Genomic DNA, 16,451 nt, shown 5'->3' with positions numbered 1-16,451 from the left:
TGAGATCCCATGGACTTTGTACTAACTGTTATCATGCAAAAAGGTAATAGCTGAGTTAACCAGTGGTTCCCAAACTGTGGAGCATGGTGGCTCCCGCTCTGCAACCCTCCCCCCCACAAAAAAATTAAGTCAGTCCAGCTTTAAACTTACTCTTGAAAGTTATAATAGAATGCATGAGGTGCAATTACAACATTGTGTAGTGCATCATCAGTTACTCATGTCAGTCATTGCGTACCTTCGAGAGCCATTTATAACTTGTCAGATCAACTAGCCCAGGTCAGCTAACGGTTTTTAGAAGAATTTGTTTTGGCTGATAGTGACAAAAATGTGAACTCAAATCACATGAATACACAGACATGGTAAAATGTATAGAATTGCAAGACAATTTGCTTTAAAAAACAAAAATGTTATTTGCACCCAAGACAAAATGTGTAGAATTGCAGTAAATAAGCTTTAAAACATGCAACATGTTCTCCACTAACAAGAGTGGTATGAACAGTTTGTCTCAAGAACTGTGCTTGTGCCCATAGAGATAGACATGGGGCGTGCGCACAGGATGTTCCCCAATACTGGAAGGAGTGAAAAGGCTTGGGAACCCCTGGTGTAAACCACCATGTACACATCAGGGAGAAAAAAATAAATCACACATTATGCTGGTGGCAATTGAGCATTGCAACATGGAAAGTATGCTTGTTTTTTAATTAACGTTGCACAACGGTAATAAATATAAACAGAGAAAGACAAAAAATAAAAGCAGTGAGGTTACTGCTTAAATGCTTGTTAAGGCCTCAAGTGACATCTTAGCAGCAGCTCACAGTGTGTATTATTTTCAATTATTGTCTATGGCAGTTTACAAAGGTAATCACAAATCAAGTCTGTCGATGCTTGTGTGTTCTGGTAACCCTGACTCATCAGGAGAAATGTCCTTGTACTGCTCAATAAAAAAAAAAAATAATAAATAAAAAAAAACTTTGGTTGAAAAGAGAGTTAAGTCTTACGAAATGCTCTAGTCTACAGCTCTTAAATTCACAATGCAAAACAGTTTCCAATAATATACCACCATTCTCACCCTCAAGTACATACATGATCAAAAGCATGTGGACACCTGCTCGTCGAACATCTCATTCCAAAATCATGGGCATTAATATGGTGTTGGTCCCCCCTTTGCTGCTATAACAGCCTCCACTCTTCTGGGAAGGCTTTCCACTAGATGTTGGAACATTGCTACAGGGACTTGCTTCCATTCAGCCACATTAGTGAGATTGGGCACTGATGTTGGGCGATTAGGCCTGGCTTGCAGTCGGCGTTCCAATTCATCCCAAAGGTGTTCGATGGGGTCGAGGTCATGGCTCTGTGCAAGCAAGTTCTTCCACACAGATGGAGAAACCATTTCTGTACGGACCTCGCTTTGTGCACAGGGGCATTGTCATGTCGAAACGAAGTTGGATGCACAGAATTGTCTAGAATGTCATTGTATACTGTAGCATTAAGATTTCCCTTCACTGGAACTAAGGGGCCTAACCCAAACCATGAAAAACAGCCCCAGACCATTATTCCTCCTCCACCAAACTTGACAGTTGGCACTATAGATTGGGGCACATAGCGTTGTCCTGGCATCCGCCAAACCCAGATTCGCCCGTTGGACTGCCAGATGGTGAAGTGTGATTTATCACTCCAGAGAACGCGTTTCCACTGCTCCAGTCCAATGGCGGCAAGCTTTACACAACTCCAGCCAACACTTCGCATTACGCAGGGTGATCTTAGGCATGTGGGCGACTGCTCGGCAATGGAAACCCATCTCATGAAGCTTCAACGAACAGTTATTGTGCTGACATTGCTTCCAGAGGCAGTTTGGAAAATGGTAGTGAGTGTTGCAACCGAGGATAGATGATTTCTACACGCTACAGCACTCGCGTTGTGTGAGCTTGTGTGGCCTACCACTTCGCGACAGACGTTGTCGCTCCTAGACGTTTCCATTTCACAACAGCACTTAGTTGACCGGAGCAGCTCTAGCAGGGCAGAAATTTGACAAAATGACTTGTTGGAAAGGTGGCATCCTATCACGATGCCACGTTGAAAGTCGCGGAGCTCATCAGTAAGGCCATTGTACTGCCAATGTTTGTCTAAGAAGAAAGCTTGGCTGTTTGCTCCATTTTATACACCTGTCAGCAACGAATTTGAATGGGTGTCCACATACGTTTAGATAGATACACCAAACACAATTAAAATGGTTTAAAAAGTACAAAACGTTCCCCTGTGTTACAATGCAGTCAGAAAGAATTCAGACCCCTTGATTTTCCCACATTGTTACAGCCTCATTCTAAAATTGATTAAATTGTTGTTTTTCTTCATCAATCTACACACAATACCACATAATGAAAAAACGTGTTATTTTTCGCAAATCTATAAAAAAATGTAAATGTGTTCTGTCCCTTTATTCAGTATATTGTTGAAGCACCTTCAGCAGCGATTACAGCCTCGGGCTTTCTTGGGGATGACGTTACAAGCTTGGCAAACCTGTATTTGGGGAGTTTCTCCCATTCTTCTCTGCAGGTTGGATGGCGTGCGCCGCTGCACAGCAATTTTCAGGTCTCTCCAGAGTTGTTCAATCAGGTTCAAGTCCAGGCTCCGGCTGGGCCACAAGTACATTGAGACTTGTCCCGAAGCCACTTCTGCATTTTCTTGGCTGTGTGCTTAGGGTCGTTGTCCCGTTGGAAGATGAACCTTAACCCCAGTCTAAGGTCCTGAGCGCTCTGGTTTTCATCAAGGATCTCACTGTACTTTGCTTCATTCATCTTTCCCTCGACCCTGACTAGTCTCCCAGTCCCTGCCACTGAAAACCATCCCCACAGCATGAGGCGGTCACCACCATGCTTCACTGTAGGGATGGTGCCAGGTTTCCTCCAGACTTAACTTGGCATTCAGGCCTAACAGTTCAATCTTGGTTTTACCAGACAATAGAATCTTGTTTCTCATGGTCAGAGTCCTTTAGGTGCCTTCTGGCAAACTCCAAGCGGGCTGTCATGTGCCTTTTACTGAGGAGTGTCTTCCGTTTGGCCACTCTACCATAAAGGCCTGATTGGTGGAGTGCTGAAGAGAGGTTTGTCCTTCTGGAAGGTTCTCCAATCTCCAGAGGAACTCTGGACAGAGTGACCGTCGGGTTCTTGGTCACCTCCCTGACCAAGGCCTTCTCCCCCAATTGCTCAGTTTGGCCAGACACCCAGCTCTAGGAAGTGTCTTGGTGGTTCCAAACATCTTCCATTTAAGAATGATGGAGGCCAATTGGGAACCTTCAATACTGCAGACATTTTTTGGTACCCTTCCCCAGATCTGTGCATCGACACAATCCTGTCTCAGAACTCTACGGACAATTCCGTCGACCTCACGGCTTGGTTTTTGCTCTGACATGCACAGTCAACTGTGCAACCTTATATAGACGGGTGTGCCTTTCCAAATCATGTCCAATCAAGTTGTAGAAACATCTCAAGGATGATAAATGGAAACAGGATGCACCGGAGGTCAATTTCAAGTCTCATAAACCTTATGTAAATAAGGTATTTCAGTTATTTTGTTTATAAATTTGCAAATATTTATAAAATCCCGTTTTCGCTTTGTCATTATGGGGTATTGTGTGTAGGTAAAAAAAAGGATAATCAATTTTAGAATAAGCCTGTAACTTAACAAAATGTGGGAAAAGTGAAAGGGTCTGAATACTTTCCAAATACACTGTATTTGTCATCGTATTCATTCACTCAAGTATCTCGATTAAGATCCATCATCCAGATAATAAAATAGTTTTCAAAAAAAGTATATATATATTTTGGAGTATATACTGTATGGTATAATACTGTAGTTAAGTACTTTGTGGTGTTTGTTGAGTGAAAAGTTATCGATAGCAGCACCAGAAAAAAAAAAAAAAAAAAAAAAAAAGTCACTCAGTTGGTGGCTGTCGCCATGGTTACTTTCCGGGTTGTTCCTTGTCGGATTGCTCATCGTTGGGCTGCTCTGCAGGTTGCTCCTCCTGGGGGTTGTCAAGCAGCTCAAACATGTCGTCGATGACTTGCCACAAGCAGTTGTCCAAAGGGAAGTCGTTGTCCACCAGGTTGACAAGGAAGTAGTTGTCGTGGATATACTTGATGATCATACGTGATGGGGACTCGTCTTCGTACAGCTTGGCCCACTGCTCGATCCACAGGGCAAAGGCCTCATCCTATTAAAAGAAGGCGAGAACAATTAACTCAACACATTCCAGAAGGGGGGGAGGGGATTCAGGCATGTCGCTAAAGATGAATCTTCACAGCTCTGGTAACTGATACAGCTTGCTGTACACACAAAATTCTGGTTTTGAAAAGGCTTCACGGGAGGTTGTTGTGTCAAACGCTCAAGCTCAAAAAGATGTGGAGGGTTCAAAACTGTACTTCAAATACCATACTCCACTAAAATCTCTTTAAAATGTTAGAGAACTAAATGACAACCATTCCACGAACTCATCTGAGTCATGGGCACAGTCCACAACCAGAAACGACCCCTAGCACACGCCATCTTGCTGATAGGCGTTTTCACTGAACTGCTTACACCTATCCAGTTGCTGTATATCTACACAAGTGCATAGGGGGTAATGTACATGGAAGGGGCCCAGTAGGTTAATGAGATGACCTTTGACCTTACCTTCCAGTACAAGAAGCTGACTGGATCCACCACGGTGGGCTGGACAATCTCCCTGCCGGGGAAGATGCCCCATGTCACAGCGTTGGGTTGCATGTCATGGGCGTTCGTAGTATTCTGACCCTGTAGATGGATACAAATCAGCCAGTAGATCATTCTAGCAAACTGTTCCAATTCACAAAATATGTGTAGATGTAATGCCTGTAGTTGAGAACTTACGTGAACGTTGACGATGTGGTAGTTGACGCGAGGCTCGTACTTCTTTAGCACTTTGAGGAGAGCGGTGACATTTTCGCTTGAGGTGAAAAATTCCAGATAAGCCTGTTGGATTTGTAAACGTGGCACAGTATAAGGTTCATATCATTTCATGATTGGTATGCATGTGATACAAGAACTGTTACGTTGGAAAAACTCCACTGTCGATCAACCATACCACAAAAGACTGATTTATTCATGCTCTTTCATTTCTAGGAAAGATTGTGAATCAACCTACTCTCAATAACATGATAAGAAAGAAAAACTGGGACAGCCTTAATTTTGCTAAACCAGTAGTAATCCTTGATAATTCTAATGGATATTTCTAAATAGTGTTCCAGTGTACATCCCCCTGCCCACTCCTTTTACTAAGGCCTACATTATTATTTTGGGGAAAATAACTTTACTTTAAGCATGCAAGTACAGTAATAAGCGTGTAGGAGCCTTTTTATAATAAGACATAATTGGTCATCCCCACAACCAAACCACAGACGCTGAACTTTACCTTCTGGAAGACATAGCCACCAGGGGGGCCCCAGCCCACGATGGGGTCTGAGGAGGGCTTGCCGTTGATGCTGGGCTGGGAGTTGATGGTGAGGACTCCCCTGCGGTTCACCTTGTCCAACTCGTTCTTCAGCAGGTTGGTCTCCGGGGCCAGCGGGTCGTCATTCCAGGGCAGACACATCACCTAGGAGACGAGAGGTCAGGAGACGTCACCCGAGCAAAGTGCAAGTCAAGGGTTTAGGTTCTTGTTTTAAGTGGTTGTCATAATGCACATGGTTGTATTTATGAGGCGCCTAATGAAAGAAAGTTAACGTTTCGGTCTGTTTTCACTCCAAAGTGTAGAGGTCCGGGTGTCACCTTGTGTCCGGCAACATTGGGCTGGGCCGTGATGTAACTAGTGAAGACCTCGTAGACGCTCTGCTCGCTGGTCAGCTCCTCGCCCCACATCTTCAGCAGGGCGTCCTTGGATGACTTACTCTTAAGGTAGAACAGGTAGTAATCGTTGAGTTCACCAAAGGCCGGAGAGGACGAGTTTCCCCTGAAATAACACAGAGCCAAGGTGACAAGACCTGGGAATATTGCCTGTTCAATGATTATACAGTACTTGTTACTGTTACACAGTATAGCTTGGCTCAGTCCAGTAGTGTGAAAAGGCCTTGAATGAACAACATAATTTACACCCAGAAAACTAGCCATGGTGAGAAATTCTGGCCACAAACTTTCTGAAGTTTTTCTCCAGTGTTGCTCACCATCGTCCATTGGGGAAGTCATCCCAGTCCTGTGTTCTGTAGATATAGCTCTTGGGTCTGGAGGCCCAGAAAATGGGCCGCACGTCCTCCACTTTGCGTTTGGGGTGAGCGCTCACCGCCCAGGGGAGTGTCCGCCTGGCAATCCAAGTAGACCCCAAACCCTCCATCAGTACTAGGAACAGGCAAGACAGCGCATATTCCAACAACTAGCCAGTTAGAAATCACTTCACATGGTGAAATCTTTGTTAAATGTTCCAGAACTAATGAAAGTGCGGTAATACACACACGATTACAAATGGTACCCACACTGTGTGTGAAAACATGACATCTCAGAAGTCAAACATGCCATTCATTTTAGGGTTGCCCCCTAAATACTGGGTAAGCTAAATCAAGCGGAACCCAAAGTATTTGAAAGATAACCAATCTAGGGCAATTGACAGACCTGGGGTCCTCATTCCACAGGCCCAGCTGCCGAAGTACCTCCATGGTGGCTACCTCGCGGTTCAGCGTGTAGAAGTGGAGGCCCGGCACCTCGCCGCTCTCCAGCAGCACGCGGCACATGCCCACAGCCTGCTCAATGCCGTAGTTGCGGATGGCCGCATCGTTGTCCTTGATGGGCTCGATGACACGCATGATCTCATCGGGCACCTCCAGCTTGGACAGCTTGACCAGCTGCCTCAGAGACTGGTAGCCCTGGAAAACCACAAATCCTACTGGTTCAGGTACTGACAGAAAAACAAAATGTAAAGAACAAATGATGTCTCCATGCAACTGATGTACTCTCACATTGCAAAGACACTTAAGACAATGAAAAAGGACAAATTACACAGGTCACGGTGGGAGTGTTACATTTCTGTATTGACTCGCATCAATGTGGAATTGATTAAAATTCCAAGGGACAATGGTCCAATTATGAGATTTTTTTTGGAATCGCACTGAATGTACTTGGTAATTTGTTACACCTTCGCCATCACATTAGAAAGAATGTTACAAAGTACACCCACACTACCCCTCCCTTTAAACCTTTTGACAAATGTAGCCTTTGATCACACCACACACAAACATGACATGTTTTGTCTTTTAGCAGACACTCTTATCCAGAGCGACTTACAGTAGTTAGTGCATTTATTTACACCCCCCCCAGTTTAGGCCCATATCCAACAGTACCTGGATAGGGAAGATGCCTGGTAGGATGGGGCAGGTGATTCCTATGGCCCTGCAGTCCCTGACAAACTTGAGGAAAGTGTCAGCCCGGAAAAAGAGCTGAGTAATGATGAAGTCGGCCCCAGCGTCCATTTTCTCCTTCAGATGTCTCAGGTCCTCGTCGTAGCTCTCCGCCTCCGGGTGGCCAGTGGGGTAGCCTGCCACAATGAAAGGGTTTTAATGCTCAGTGTGTGTGTGTGTGTGTGTTTATTGAGGTCATTTTTTTTGACCAATTTCAAGAAGCTAGGCATATATGTCACTACCTCACAGGAGAGGCATTATACAAAATATGTTTTTTTTTTGGCAGAATTGCCTTCTGGAACATGTGAACTTTCATGTGCCTTATTAACAAATGTGTATGCCATCTGTAAATAAGATGTTTTTATTACGAGCCTATTTGGTTTAGCCACGGAAAAAATACAGGAACTTTCCCGCTAGCCATGATTGGCTGAGATAATGGATGGGCTGGACATGCCCGAGAGATGAGTTCAGATTGTCTGCCATGTAGCATGCTTCTGTCTATACATGAGTTGCTCAGTATGTGTGGATAATCCTTTCTATCGTGGCATTTTTTGAAAAATATCACGAAGAACTGAAAGTGTTGCATTGCTGCCCTGAAGTTAATAGCGCTAGCGACAAAGATCAGCAGGAAAAAGTTGTGATGGACTACTTTCTGGAGGACATGCCATGCTGGCTCTCAAGGACTCTGATTAAGGTGGGCAAGCGTCCCACCTACTCAACAGCCAGTGTAATCCCGTGGCGCGTTATTCAAATACCTTAGAAATGCAAAACCTTCCATTTTTCAAACATTGACTATTTTACGCCATTTTAAAGACAAGACTCTCGTTAATCTAACCACACTGTCCGATTTCAAAAAGGCTTTACAACGAAAGCAAAACATTAGATTATGTCAGCAGAGTACCCAGCCAGAAATAATCACACACCCATTTTTCAAGCTAGCATATAATGTCACATAAACCCAAACCACAGCTAAATGTAGCACTAACCTTTGATGATCTTCATCAGATGACAACCCTAGGACATTATACAATACATGCATGTTTTGTTCAATCAAGTTCATTTTTATATCAAAAACCAGCTTTTTACATTAGCATGTGACTAGCATTCCCACCGAACACTGCCGGTGAATTTACTAAATTACTCACGATAAACGTTCACAAAAAGCATAACAATTATTTTTAGAATTATAGATACAGAACTCCTCTATGCACTCGATATGTCCGATTTTAAAATAGCTTTTCGGTGAAAGCACATTTTGCAATATTCTCAGTAGATAGCCCGGCATCACAGGGCTAGCTATTTAGACACCCAGCAAGTTTAGCACTCAAAGTCAGATTTACTATAAGAAAAAAGTGTTATTACCTTTGCTGTCTTCGTCAGAATGCACTCCCAGGACTTCTACTTCAATAACAAATGTTGGTTTGGTCCAAAATAATCCATCGTTATATCCAAACAGCAGCATTTTGTTCGTGCGTTCAAGACACTATCCGAAAGGGTAAATAAGGGTGACGAGCATGGCGCAATTCGTGACAAAAAAAATCTAAATATTCAATTACCATACTTCGAAGCATGTTAACCGCTGTTTAAAATCAATTTTTATGCCATTTTTCTCATAAAAAGCGATAATATTCCGACCGGGAATCTGCGTTTAGGTAAACAGACAAAAGAAAAGAAAGCATTCGGTCGACTCGGGCATGCGCCTAAGCCCATAGTACTCTGAGCGGCCACTTGCCTAAAGCGATAAAGTGTTTCAGCCAGAGCCTGCCTCGATATCCTTCAGCTTTTTCCCGGGCTCTGAGAGCCTATGGGAGCCGTAGGAAGTGTCACGTTATTGCAAAGATCCTCAGTCTTCAATAAAAAGAACCAAGATGAAACAACTTCTCAGACAGGCCACTTCCTGCATGGAATCTTCTCAGGTTTTGGCCTGCCATATGAGTTCTGTTATACTCACAGACACCATTCAAACAGTTTTAGAAACTTTAGGGTGTTTTCTATCCAAAGCCAATAATTATATGCATATTCTAGTTACTGGGCAGGAGTAGTAACCAGATTAAATCGGGTACGTTTTTTATCCGGCTGTGTCAATACTGCCCCCTAGCCCTAACAGGTTAAAATGCTGTAAAATAGTCATACGTTTGAAAAATTGAAGTTTTTGTATTTTTGAGGAATTTGTAATTCGCGCCACGCCCATCATTGGATATTGGAGCAGGTGTTCCGCTAGCGGAACGTCTAGATTTAAGAGGTTAACAGTATTGTCACAGAATGCACAGTGGAAGCAGAGGGAGATGATTCCCAAATGCGGAGAGTTGAAAAGATAACAGGAGGCTGCAGATTCATGCATGGTATTATGAGTTGAGATTATGGTTCATTGTTTAGCTAGCTAGACGTCTAAACAACTAATATTCCACTATGCATTTAACTGTACCGTTTACACCTTCAGCATCTTGTGCATGTGAGAAACAGATTTTTTGGGTGTTTGTGTTTACCAGAGACCGTAATGTGATGAAAAATATGACCTGCACCAAAGTCAGATTAGGATTTTTTATTTCACCTTTATTTAACCAGGTAGGCCAGTTGAGAACAAGTACTCATTTACAACTGCAACCTGGCCAAGATAAAGCAAAGCGGCTCAGAGTAACAGGATATAGGCCAAGGACTAGATAATGCATTTTTACTACTAGTTTCCCACTTTTAGTCTTGAAATCTTTGGTTGTTAACTACACTAGCGTATTCACTCTATTTAGCACAAGGTCTCAAGTGAATCCTTAAAGAGATGGGTGGGGCTAACGTTTAAGAGGGTGTGAACGATGCTGAATGGGCGTAGACAAAGAGCTCTCCAGTATGCGTACCAAAACATTCAGATGGCCCATTGCTCAAAAGTGGGGTTACAAGTTCATCAACTTCAAAGCAGAATTACTTTCCCTTTTTTCCCCCTCAACTGCAGTGAATGATATACAATTGTCTAGCTCTCAGTCTCTACTTGTATACAATGTAAAAAAAAAACACCATCTCAAATGTTGCTATTTGGACCGAATCCAGGTGGTGGGTGACATTATACCAACTTGTAGCACTAAAATGGTTTTTGGGGTGATAAGATGCTCACATCGTATCAGTAGGTACAACAGCCTACTTTAAAGTCTTTCACAAATTACCTGACATAAGGATAAAATTACAATATGATGAAGCTTTGTAAAAAATAAATATATTTTGCTTCAAACTTACCGGCAACACAGATGTCAAAGTAGTCATCAAACTCGCAGCGTATGTGTTTGACTAAGTCTGTGGCGTAGTTGAAGCCCGCTTCTTCCTCTTCCCAGTCAGCCCCCATGGGATCTATAAAGAGATCAGGAAAACATGGTGTTTAATGGATATCTGGATATCATAAGGTGAATGCACCAATTTGTAAGTCGCTCTGGATAAGAGCGTCTGCTAAATGACTTAAATGTAAAATGTAAATGTAAAATGGGAATTGTCACAATGAGTCCTAGCTAGTTAGCCAAAGAAAAAGACAATGAGAAAAACCTGGATAAATAAGGTTCACTCCGACTCAGCGATATGTGACCACGAGCATAAATGCAAACCAAAAATATTGAAGAGTGAATGATGCAAGAGGCGCCAAGGCGAGTGACAGGACGTGACCTTGAGCAGCAATGTGAACCACAGATCTTGCTGAGTGAGAGTGATGCAACAGGCTGCAATCATGCATTAAAAAAGAAATCCACTTCTCTCCAAAATATCAGGGTGACCCTCAAAACACACAAACATTCCTGCAAATGGACCAACCTTGCTGTGTAGAAGTTGTCCCTAGGATCAGCTCACCCTCCCCAAATCCTAACCATAACAATTAAAGTGGAACTGACAGCGTTTCAGCAACATGAAATCTTACAAAAATCTGTTCATGTCACGCTTTTTTTGGGGTACTATTCTGAGAAGCGAGCACTTTGATATGGTCATTTTTCACAATGTTTGAGATTGACAGTAAGGCATGTGTGAAAATTCTATAGCAATATAAAGTAGGAAAGCGGCCGTTCGTTTGATAAGGTACTTCAGTAAATAAAACGTCAGTCTTGTTCAGGAGCCAATCAGAGCTACAGTAGGCCTATATGCAAATAAGTATTTTGCCACATGGCCTGCCATCATTCACTTTGAACTGGACTGTTTATCTAACGGCAGTAGCAACAGCGTGACTTTAGATCATTAGAAAGTATTCATAAAAAGCCACAAAATACACCTGAATGGATTAGTTGACTGGTCGATTGACATTTTATTAATGCACACACACATTCAAAAGTTGAGGTCAAAAGTTTGGGGTCACAGAAAAGCAAAAAAAAAAAATAAAACAATTGTCCATTAAAATAACATAACATTTTTTCGAAATACAGTGCAGACATTGTTAATCTTGTAATTGACTAATGCAGATTTATGGAATATCTACCTAGGCATACAGAGGCCCATTATCAGCAACCATCACTCCTGTGTTCCAATGGTACGTTTTGTTAGCTAATCCAACTTCATCATTTTAAAAGGCTAATTGATCATTAGAAAAAATGTTTGCAATCATGTTAGCACAGCTGAAAACGGTTGTTCTGATTAAAGAAACCATAAAACTGGCCTTCTTTAGACTAGTTGAGTATCAGCATTTGTGGATTCGATTAGACTCAAGATGGCCAGAAACAAAAACCTTTCTTCTGAAACTGGTCAGTCTATTCTTGTTCTGAGAAATGAAGACTATTCCATGCGAGAAATTGCCAAGAAACTGAAGATGACGTACAACTCTGTGTACTACTCCCTTCACAGAACAGCGTAAACTGTCTAACCAGAATAGAAAGAGTGGGAGGCCCCGGTGGCCAACTGAGCAAGAGGACAAGTATTTTAGAGTGTCTAGTTTGAGAAACAGACACCTCACAAGTCCTCAACTGGCAGCTTCATTAACCTGATATGGATAGGGGGCAGTATTTTCAGCCGGATAAAAAAACGTACCCGATTTAAACTGGTTACTACTCTTGCCCAGAAACGAGAATATGCATATTATTAGTAGATTTGGATAGAAAACTCTGAAGTTTCTAAAACTGTTTGAATGGTATCTGTGAGTATAACAGAACTCATATGGCAGGCAAAAACCTGAGAAATTCAACCAGGAAGTGTAGGATCTGAGAAATGTAGCTATTCTTTCTAGTCCCTTTCGAAACTACAGTATCTGTGCTGTTACGTTGCACTTTCTAAGGCTTCCATTGGCTGTCTAAAGCCTTCAGAAAGTGGATTGAGCCTTTGTCTCTGGGCAGAGTATAGGAGCTCAGTTACTGAATGGTCTGCCTGAGGACAAAGAGATGGGATATGCGCATTCCGGCGAGCACGCTGTTTTTTCTTTTCCTCCTTGAATGAATACACTATTGTCCGGTTGGAATATTATCACAATTTTACATAAAAAAAAAATAGCATAAATAGATTTTAAACAGCGTTTGACATGCTTCTAAGTATGGTAATGGAACATTTTGACTTTTTGTGTCTCGAAAGGCGCTCACGCGTTACCCTTTGGATAGTGACCTGAACGCACAAACAAAACGGAGGTATTTGGACATAACTATGGATTATTTCAAACAAAAACAACATTTCTTGTGGAAGTAGCATTCCTGGGAGTGCATTCTGACGAAGATCAGCAAAGGTAATACAATATTTCTAATACTAATTCTGAGTTTAGGTTGCCCCGAACTTGGCGGGTGTCTGAATAGCTCGCCGTGATGGCTCAGAATATTGAAAAATGTGCTTTTGCCGAAAAGCTATTTTAAAATCTGACACAGCGATTGCATAAAGGAGTTCTGTATCTATTCTTAAAATAATTGTTATGTATTTTGTCAACGTTTATGATGAGTATTTTTGTAAATTCACCAGAAGTTTTTGGTGGGAATACATTTTCTGAACATCCCGCACCAATGTAAAAAGCTGTTTTTGGATATAAATATGAACAAAACATACATGTATTGTATAACATAATGTCCTAGGAGTGTCATCTGATGACGATCATCAAAGGTTAGTGCTTCATTTAGCTGTGTTTTATTGACATATGCTTGCTTGGAAAATGGCTGTGTGGTTATTTTGGTCTATGTACTCTCCTAACATAATCTAATGTTTTGCTATCGCTGTAATGACTTTTTGAAATCGGACAACGTGGTTGGATTCAGGAGAGGTTTATCTTTCAAATGGTGTAAAATAGTCGTATGTTTGAAAAATTGAAATTATTGGATTTGAGGTTTTTGTATTTCGCGCCACGCGATCCCTTTGGCTGTTGGCTAGGGGTTCCGCTAGCAGAACGCCTAGATGTATGAGGTTAAATAGTACTCGCAAAACACCAGTCTCATGGTCAACAATGAAGAGGCGACTCTGGGATGCTGGCCTTCTAGGCAGAGTTCCTTTGTCCAGTGTCTGTGTTATTTTGCCCATCTTTTTGTTGTTGTTGGCCAGTCTGAGATATGGCTTTTTATTTGCAACTCTGCCTAGAAGGCCAGCATCCCGGAGTCGCCTCTTCATTGTTGACCATGAGACTGGTGTTTTGCGGAGTGCTGCAGAGATGGGAGAACCTTCCAGAAGGACATTATTGTACTGACATGTACAGCCTTTGATACATTTGTAGGTTTTTGTCCAAAACATTGAGTCATTGCAATTGAAACAGTGTATCCCGAAGGGCTGGAGGCAGTAAAACACAGCTGGCCTGGTATACAAACTGATAGCAATATTTGTTGGACTACCAAGAATAGTATTGGTGAATTAGCTAATTAATCATGCATTGAACTGCATCCATCTAGTCTGCCAAAAATGCCTTACTCTACATCATGGAATTTTGAGTAAAATAGAACCACTTTTTTTTTAAACTTCTTAGTTTTGTAGCATAAACTATAAATTTGATATTTGACTGATATGAATGTCTGTTTCAGAGCTGCAAAGTAATTAAAACGCTGTCAGTTCCACTTTAAGAAAAGAAAGTGAAAACTGACCTTAGAACTGGGTCTAGGTACAATGTCACCCTAGTCCATTCCAAAAGGCCCTACCTCCTCTTAGAGCCATGATGTTCTTCAGGCCAAGGCGTTTGGCTTTGCTCAGGTACCCAGTGATCTTCTCTTTGGTCTGGTTGCAGCAGGTCAGGTGCAGGATGCTCTCCAGGCCACAGTAGTTGACCGCTGTGCTGGCGATCATCATGGAGGAGGTCTCCTTGTCCGAACCCGGGTCCCCCGCCGGATGCCAGGTAACGTCTATGAAAAGGGGCCCCCCTGAGCCCATGCGATCAAATCTGAATTGGGATAAATGGGAGAGAAATGTGCATTGATTAGCAGGTGATACATTTCAACAGGTGATAGTTTAACTCACAACTAAGTGATGAGTTACTAGAACAAGCCAACGCCAAAGTTTCTGCTACATACCTAGAGATGAGGTTGACAGCTCCACTTGCAGTGCGAGGGGGGAAGAACTCGAGAGAAAACCAGTGGTCGCCCGACTCCGTCCGGCGGCGCATCTTGTCCCGTAGCCTGTCCGTGCGGTCGGTGTCCAACACCGGCGTCGAGGAGCGAGAGCTTTCCTTGGAACTCTCGCCACCGCTGTTGCTCGCGCCACTTGAGTCGCTTTTGCTGCATGTTCGCCATGTGTCTTCGACTCTCTGCACTTGATTCACCATGCTGCTACAGCCAAAAACAGTGTTTGAAGTCAAACTATCTTACAATGAAGTTCTCACACACACACACACAAACTCAGTCAGTCGCTTGCACACGGGCGAAAACATGTGAAACTGAAAGACACGCTAGTCAGCATGTATTACTGTTAGCTAGCTAGCTAACGTTATCCACTGAACAGAATAAACAAAGCAGCTAACGTTACAAAGAGAATGTTAGCTAGCTAGTTAACGTGAGCAATCATGCACAACATTCGGCAACAAATGCATAACTAACTTACCTGTTTCTCTCAATTCTTCCACAAATTATTCTGCAGGCGTAACGTTAGCTAAATATTCTCACAGGCTCGCCTCTGCTATGTGAGCTGCTACAACGTGTGACTGGTCTTATATTCCTCGTCCTGCTCCAGCGTCTGGGCAGAGGGGGAGATAGCCGATTAAACGAAACTCCATGATTTACAATGGAGTTCAGAAGTACAGGAGTACTGGAGCTCCGGCATCACATAATGAAGTATTTTATTTCAGCGCTCAAACAATAGCCCAATTACATACGAGTCATAACATTGTTATGTGTGATATTCTTTGGGTGCTTAAATAAGTCGTTTTAAAACAAAAATACAATTTTATGTGAGGTCAGAGCTCCAGTCCGCTCACACTACGTATCGCTCAACTACATCATAAATCGTTGAGTTTAGTCGGCTAAAAGGGGGAGACAACGATGACTATGAAAAGATACGCCTCGATCACACCGAAAGTGATTTGACGTTTTGTGACACCAGAAGTACATACATGTCCAATGGAATGCTACGTTTGCCTTGCACCATTGTGTTGCAGTTGCAGTTCATTATGTGTGGTGCACAGTTGGATTTATCGAACGTATGCATCACATTGTGTGCATAGATGGCTTGACAGAAATGGTAGCAGAAGGTGAACGTTGACATTTTGTTGGACACTATCCAGATGATGCATATCATGTAGGTGTGATCGAGCCGTTAGACAGCTCTGCACATGTTAATGTCAACATATTTTAATTACTAGAGTTTGGCTGAGCAATTATCTTCATTTACTGCCGTCACGCCCGGTATGTACTTCCAAAAAGGTATAAATAATGATATACAAGCAACCGAAAAAAAATATTGTCTGGAATTATGTAGTGTTTTTGACCAAGTGCGCATGCGCCAAATCCACCAAATCACTCATTATTGACAGGTAGGCTGATCCAGCAGCAGTATAGTCAAAAACAGCAGTATGAGCATGAAGGTAGGCAGAAACTTCTTCTGAAAACGTGTCAGTTTGTCACTTTCACGAGGTTGGAGTAATGTTTAACTACTTAAGACATTGGACAGTACCAGTGGCGATTTTAGCATGAATCTTGGTGGCGCAAAAAAAAAGTGGGA

At 42.5% G+C, this 16,451-nt stretch overlaps 1 protein-coding gene across 2 annotated transcripts; it reads right to left on the bottom strand.

Moving 5' to 3' along the window:
- Nucleotides 1–657: 657 nt before the first annotated feature.
- Nucleotides 658–15,689, bottom strand: mthfr (methylenetetrahydrofolate reductase (NAD(P)H)). Of its 2 annotated transcripts, none has more exons than XM_014145989.3 (12): nt 15,336–15,689; nt 14,810–15,061; nt 14,441–14,679; nt 10,620–10,730; nt 7,341–7,534; nt 6,616–6,866; nt 6,174–6,308; nt 5,782–5,962; nt 5,426–5,608; nt 4,885–4,986; nt 4,669–4,788; nt 658–4,210 (listed from the first exon to the last, which is right to left on the bottom strand). In XM_014145989.3, the coding sequence occupies exons 2-12, from the start codon at nt 15,058–15,060 to the stop codon at nt 3,959–3,961; spliced, it is 2,019 nt and encodes a 672-aa protein (XP_014001464.2). In that variant the 5' UTR covers nt 15,061; nt 15,336–15,689; the 3' UTR covers nt 658–3,958. The 2 variants fall into 2 exon arrangements, with proteins under 2 accessions (XP_014001464.2, XP_014001463.2); XM_014145988.3 differs by having other exon boundaries at nt 14,810–15,064; nt 15,336–15,687.
- Between the last annotated feature and the right edge of the window lie 762 nt (nt 15,690–16,451).

Source organism: Salmo salar, chromosome 15 (genome assembly GCF_965601325.2).
Source record: "Salmo salar chromosome 15, fSalSal1, whole genome shotgun sequence".
NCBI lineage: Eukaryota > Metazoa > Chordata > Actinopteri > Salmoniformes > Salmonidae > Salmo > Salmo salar.
The sequence above is the reverse complement of the archived record's forward strand: the minus strand, read 5'-3'. Positions and strand labels throughout refer to the sequence as shown.

Bases quoted from the DNA above. Each gene is read 5' to 3' on its own strand.
- mthfr (XM_014145989.3), bottom strand. From the start codon at position 15,060: ATGGTGAATCAAGTGCAGAGAGTCGAAGACACATGGCGAACATGCAGC. The intron at 7,535-10,619 runs GTAAGTTTGAAG...TCATTGTGGCAG, and splicing joins CTTTGACATCTGTGTTGCCG to GCTACCCCACTGGCCACCCG. The intron at 5,609-5,781 runs GTGACACCCGGA...CTCGTCTCCTAG, and splicing joins CCAATGTTGCCGGACACAAG to GTGATGTGTCTGCCCTGGAA.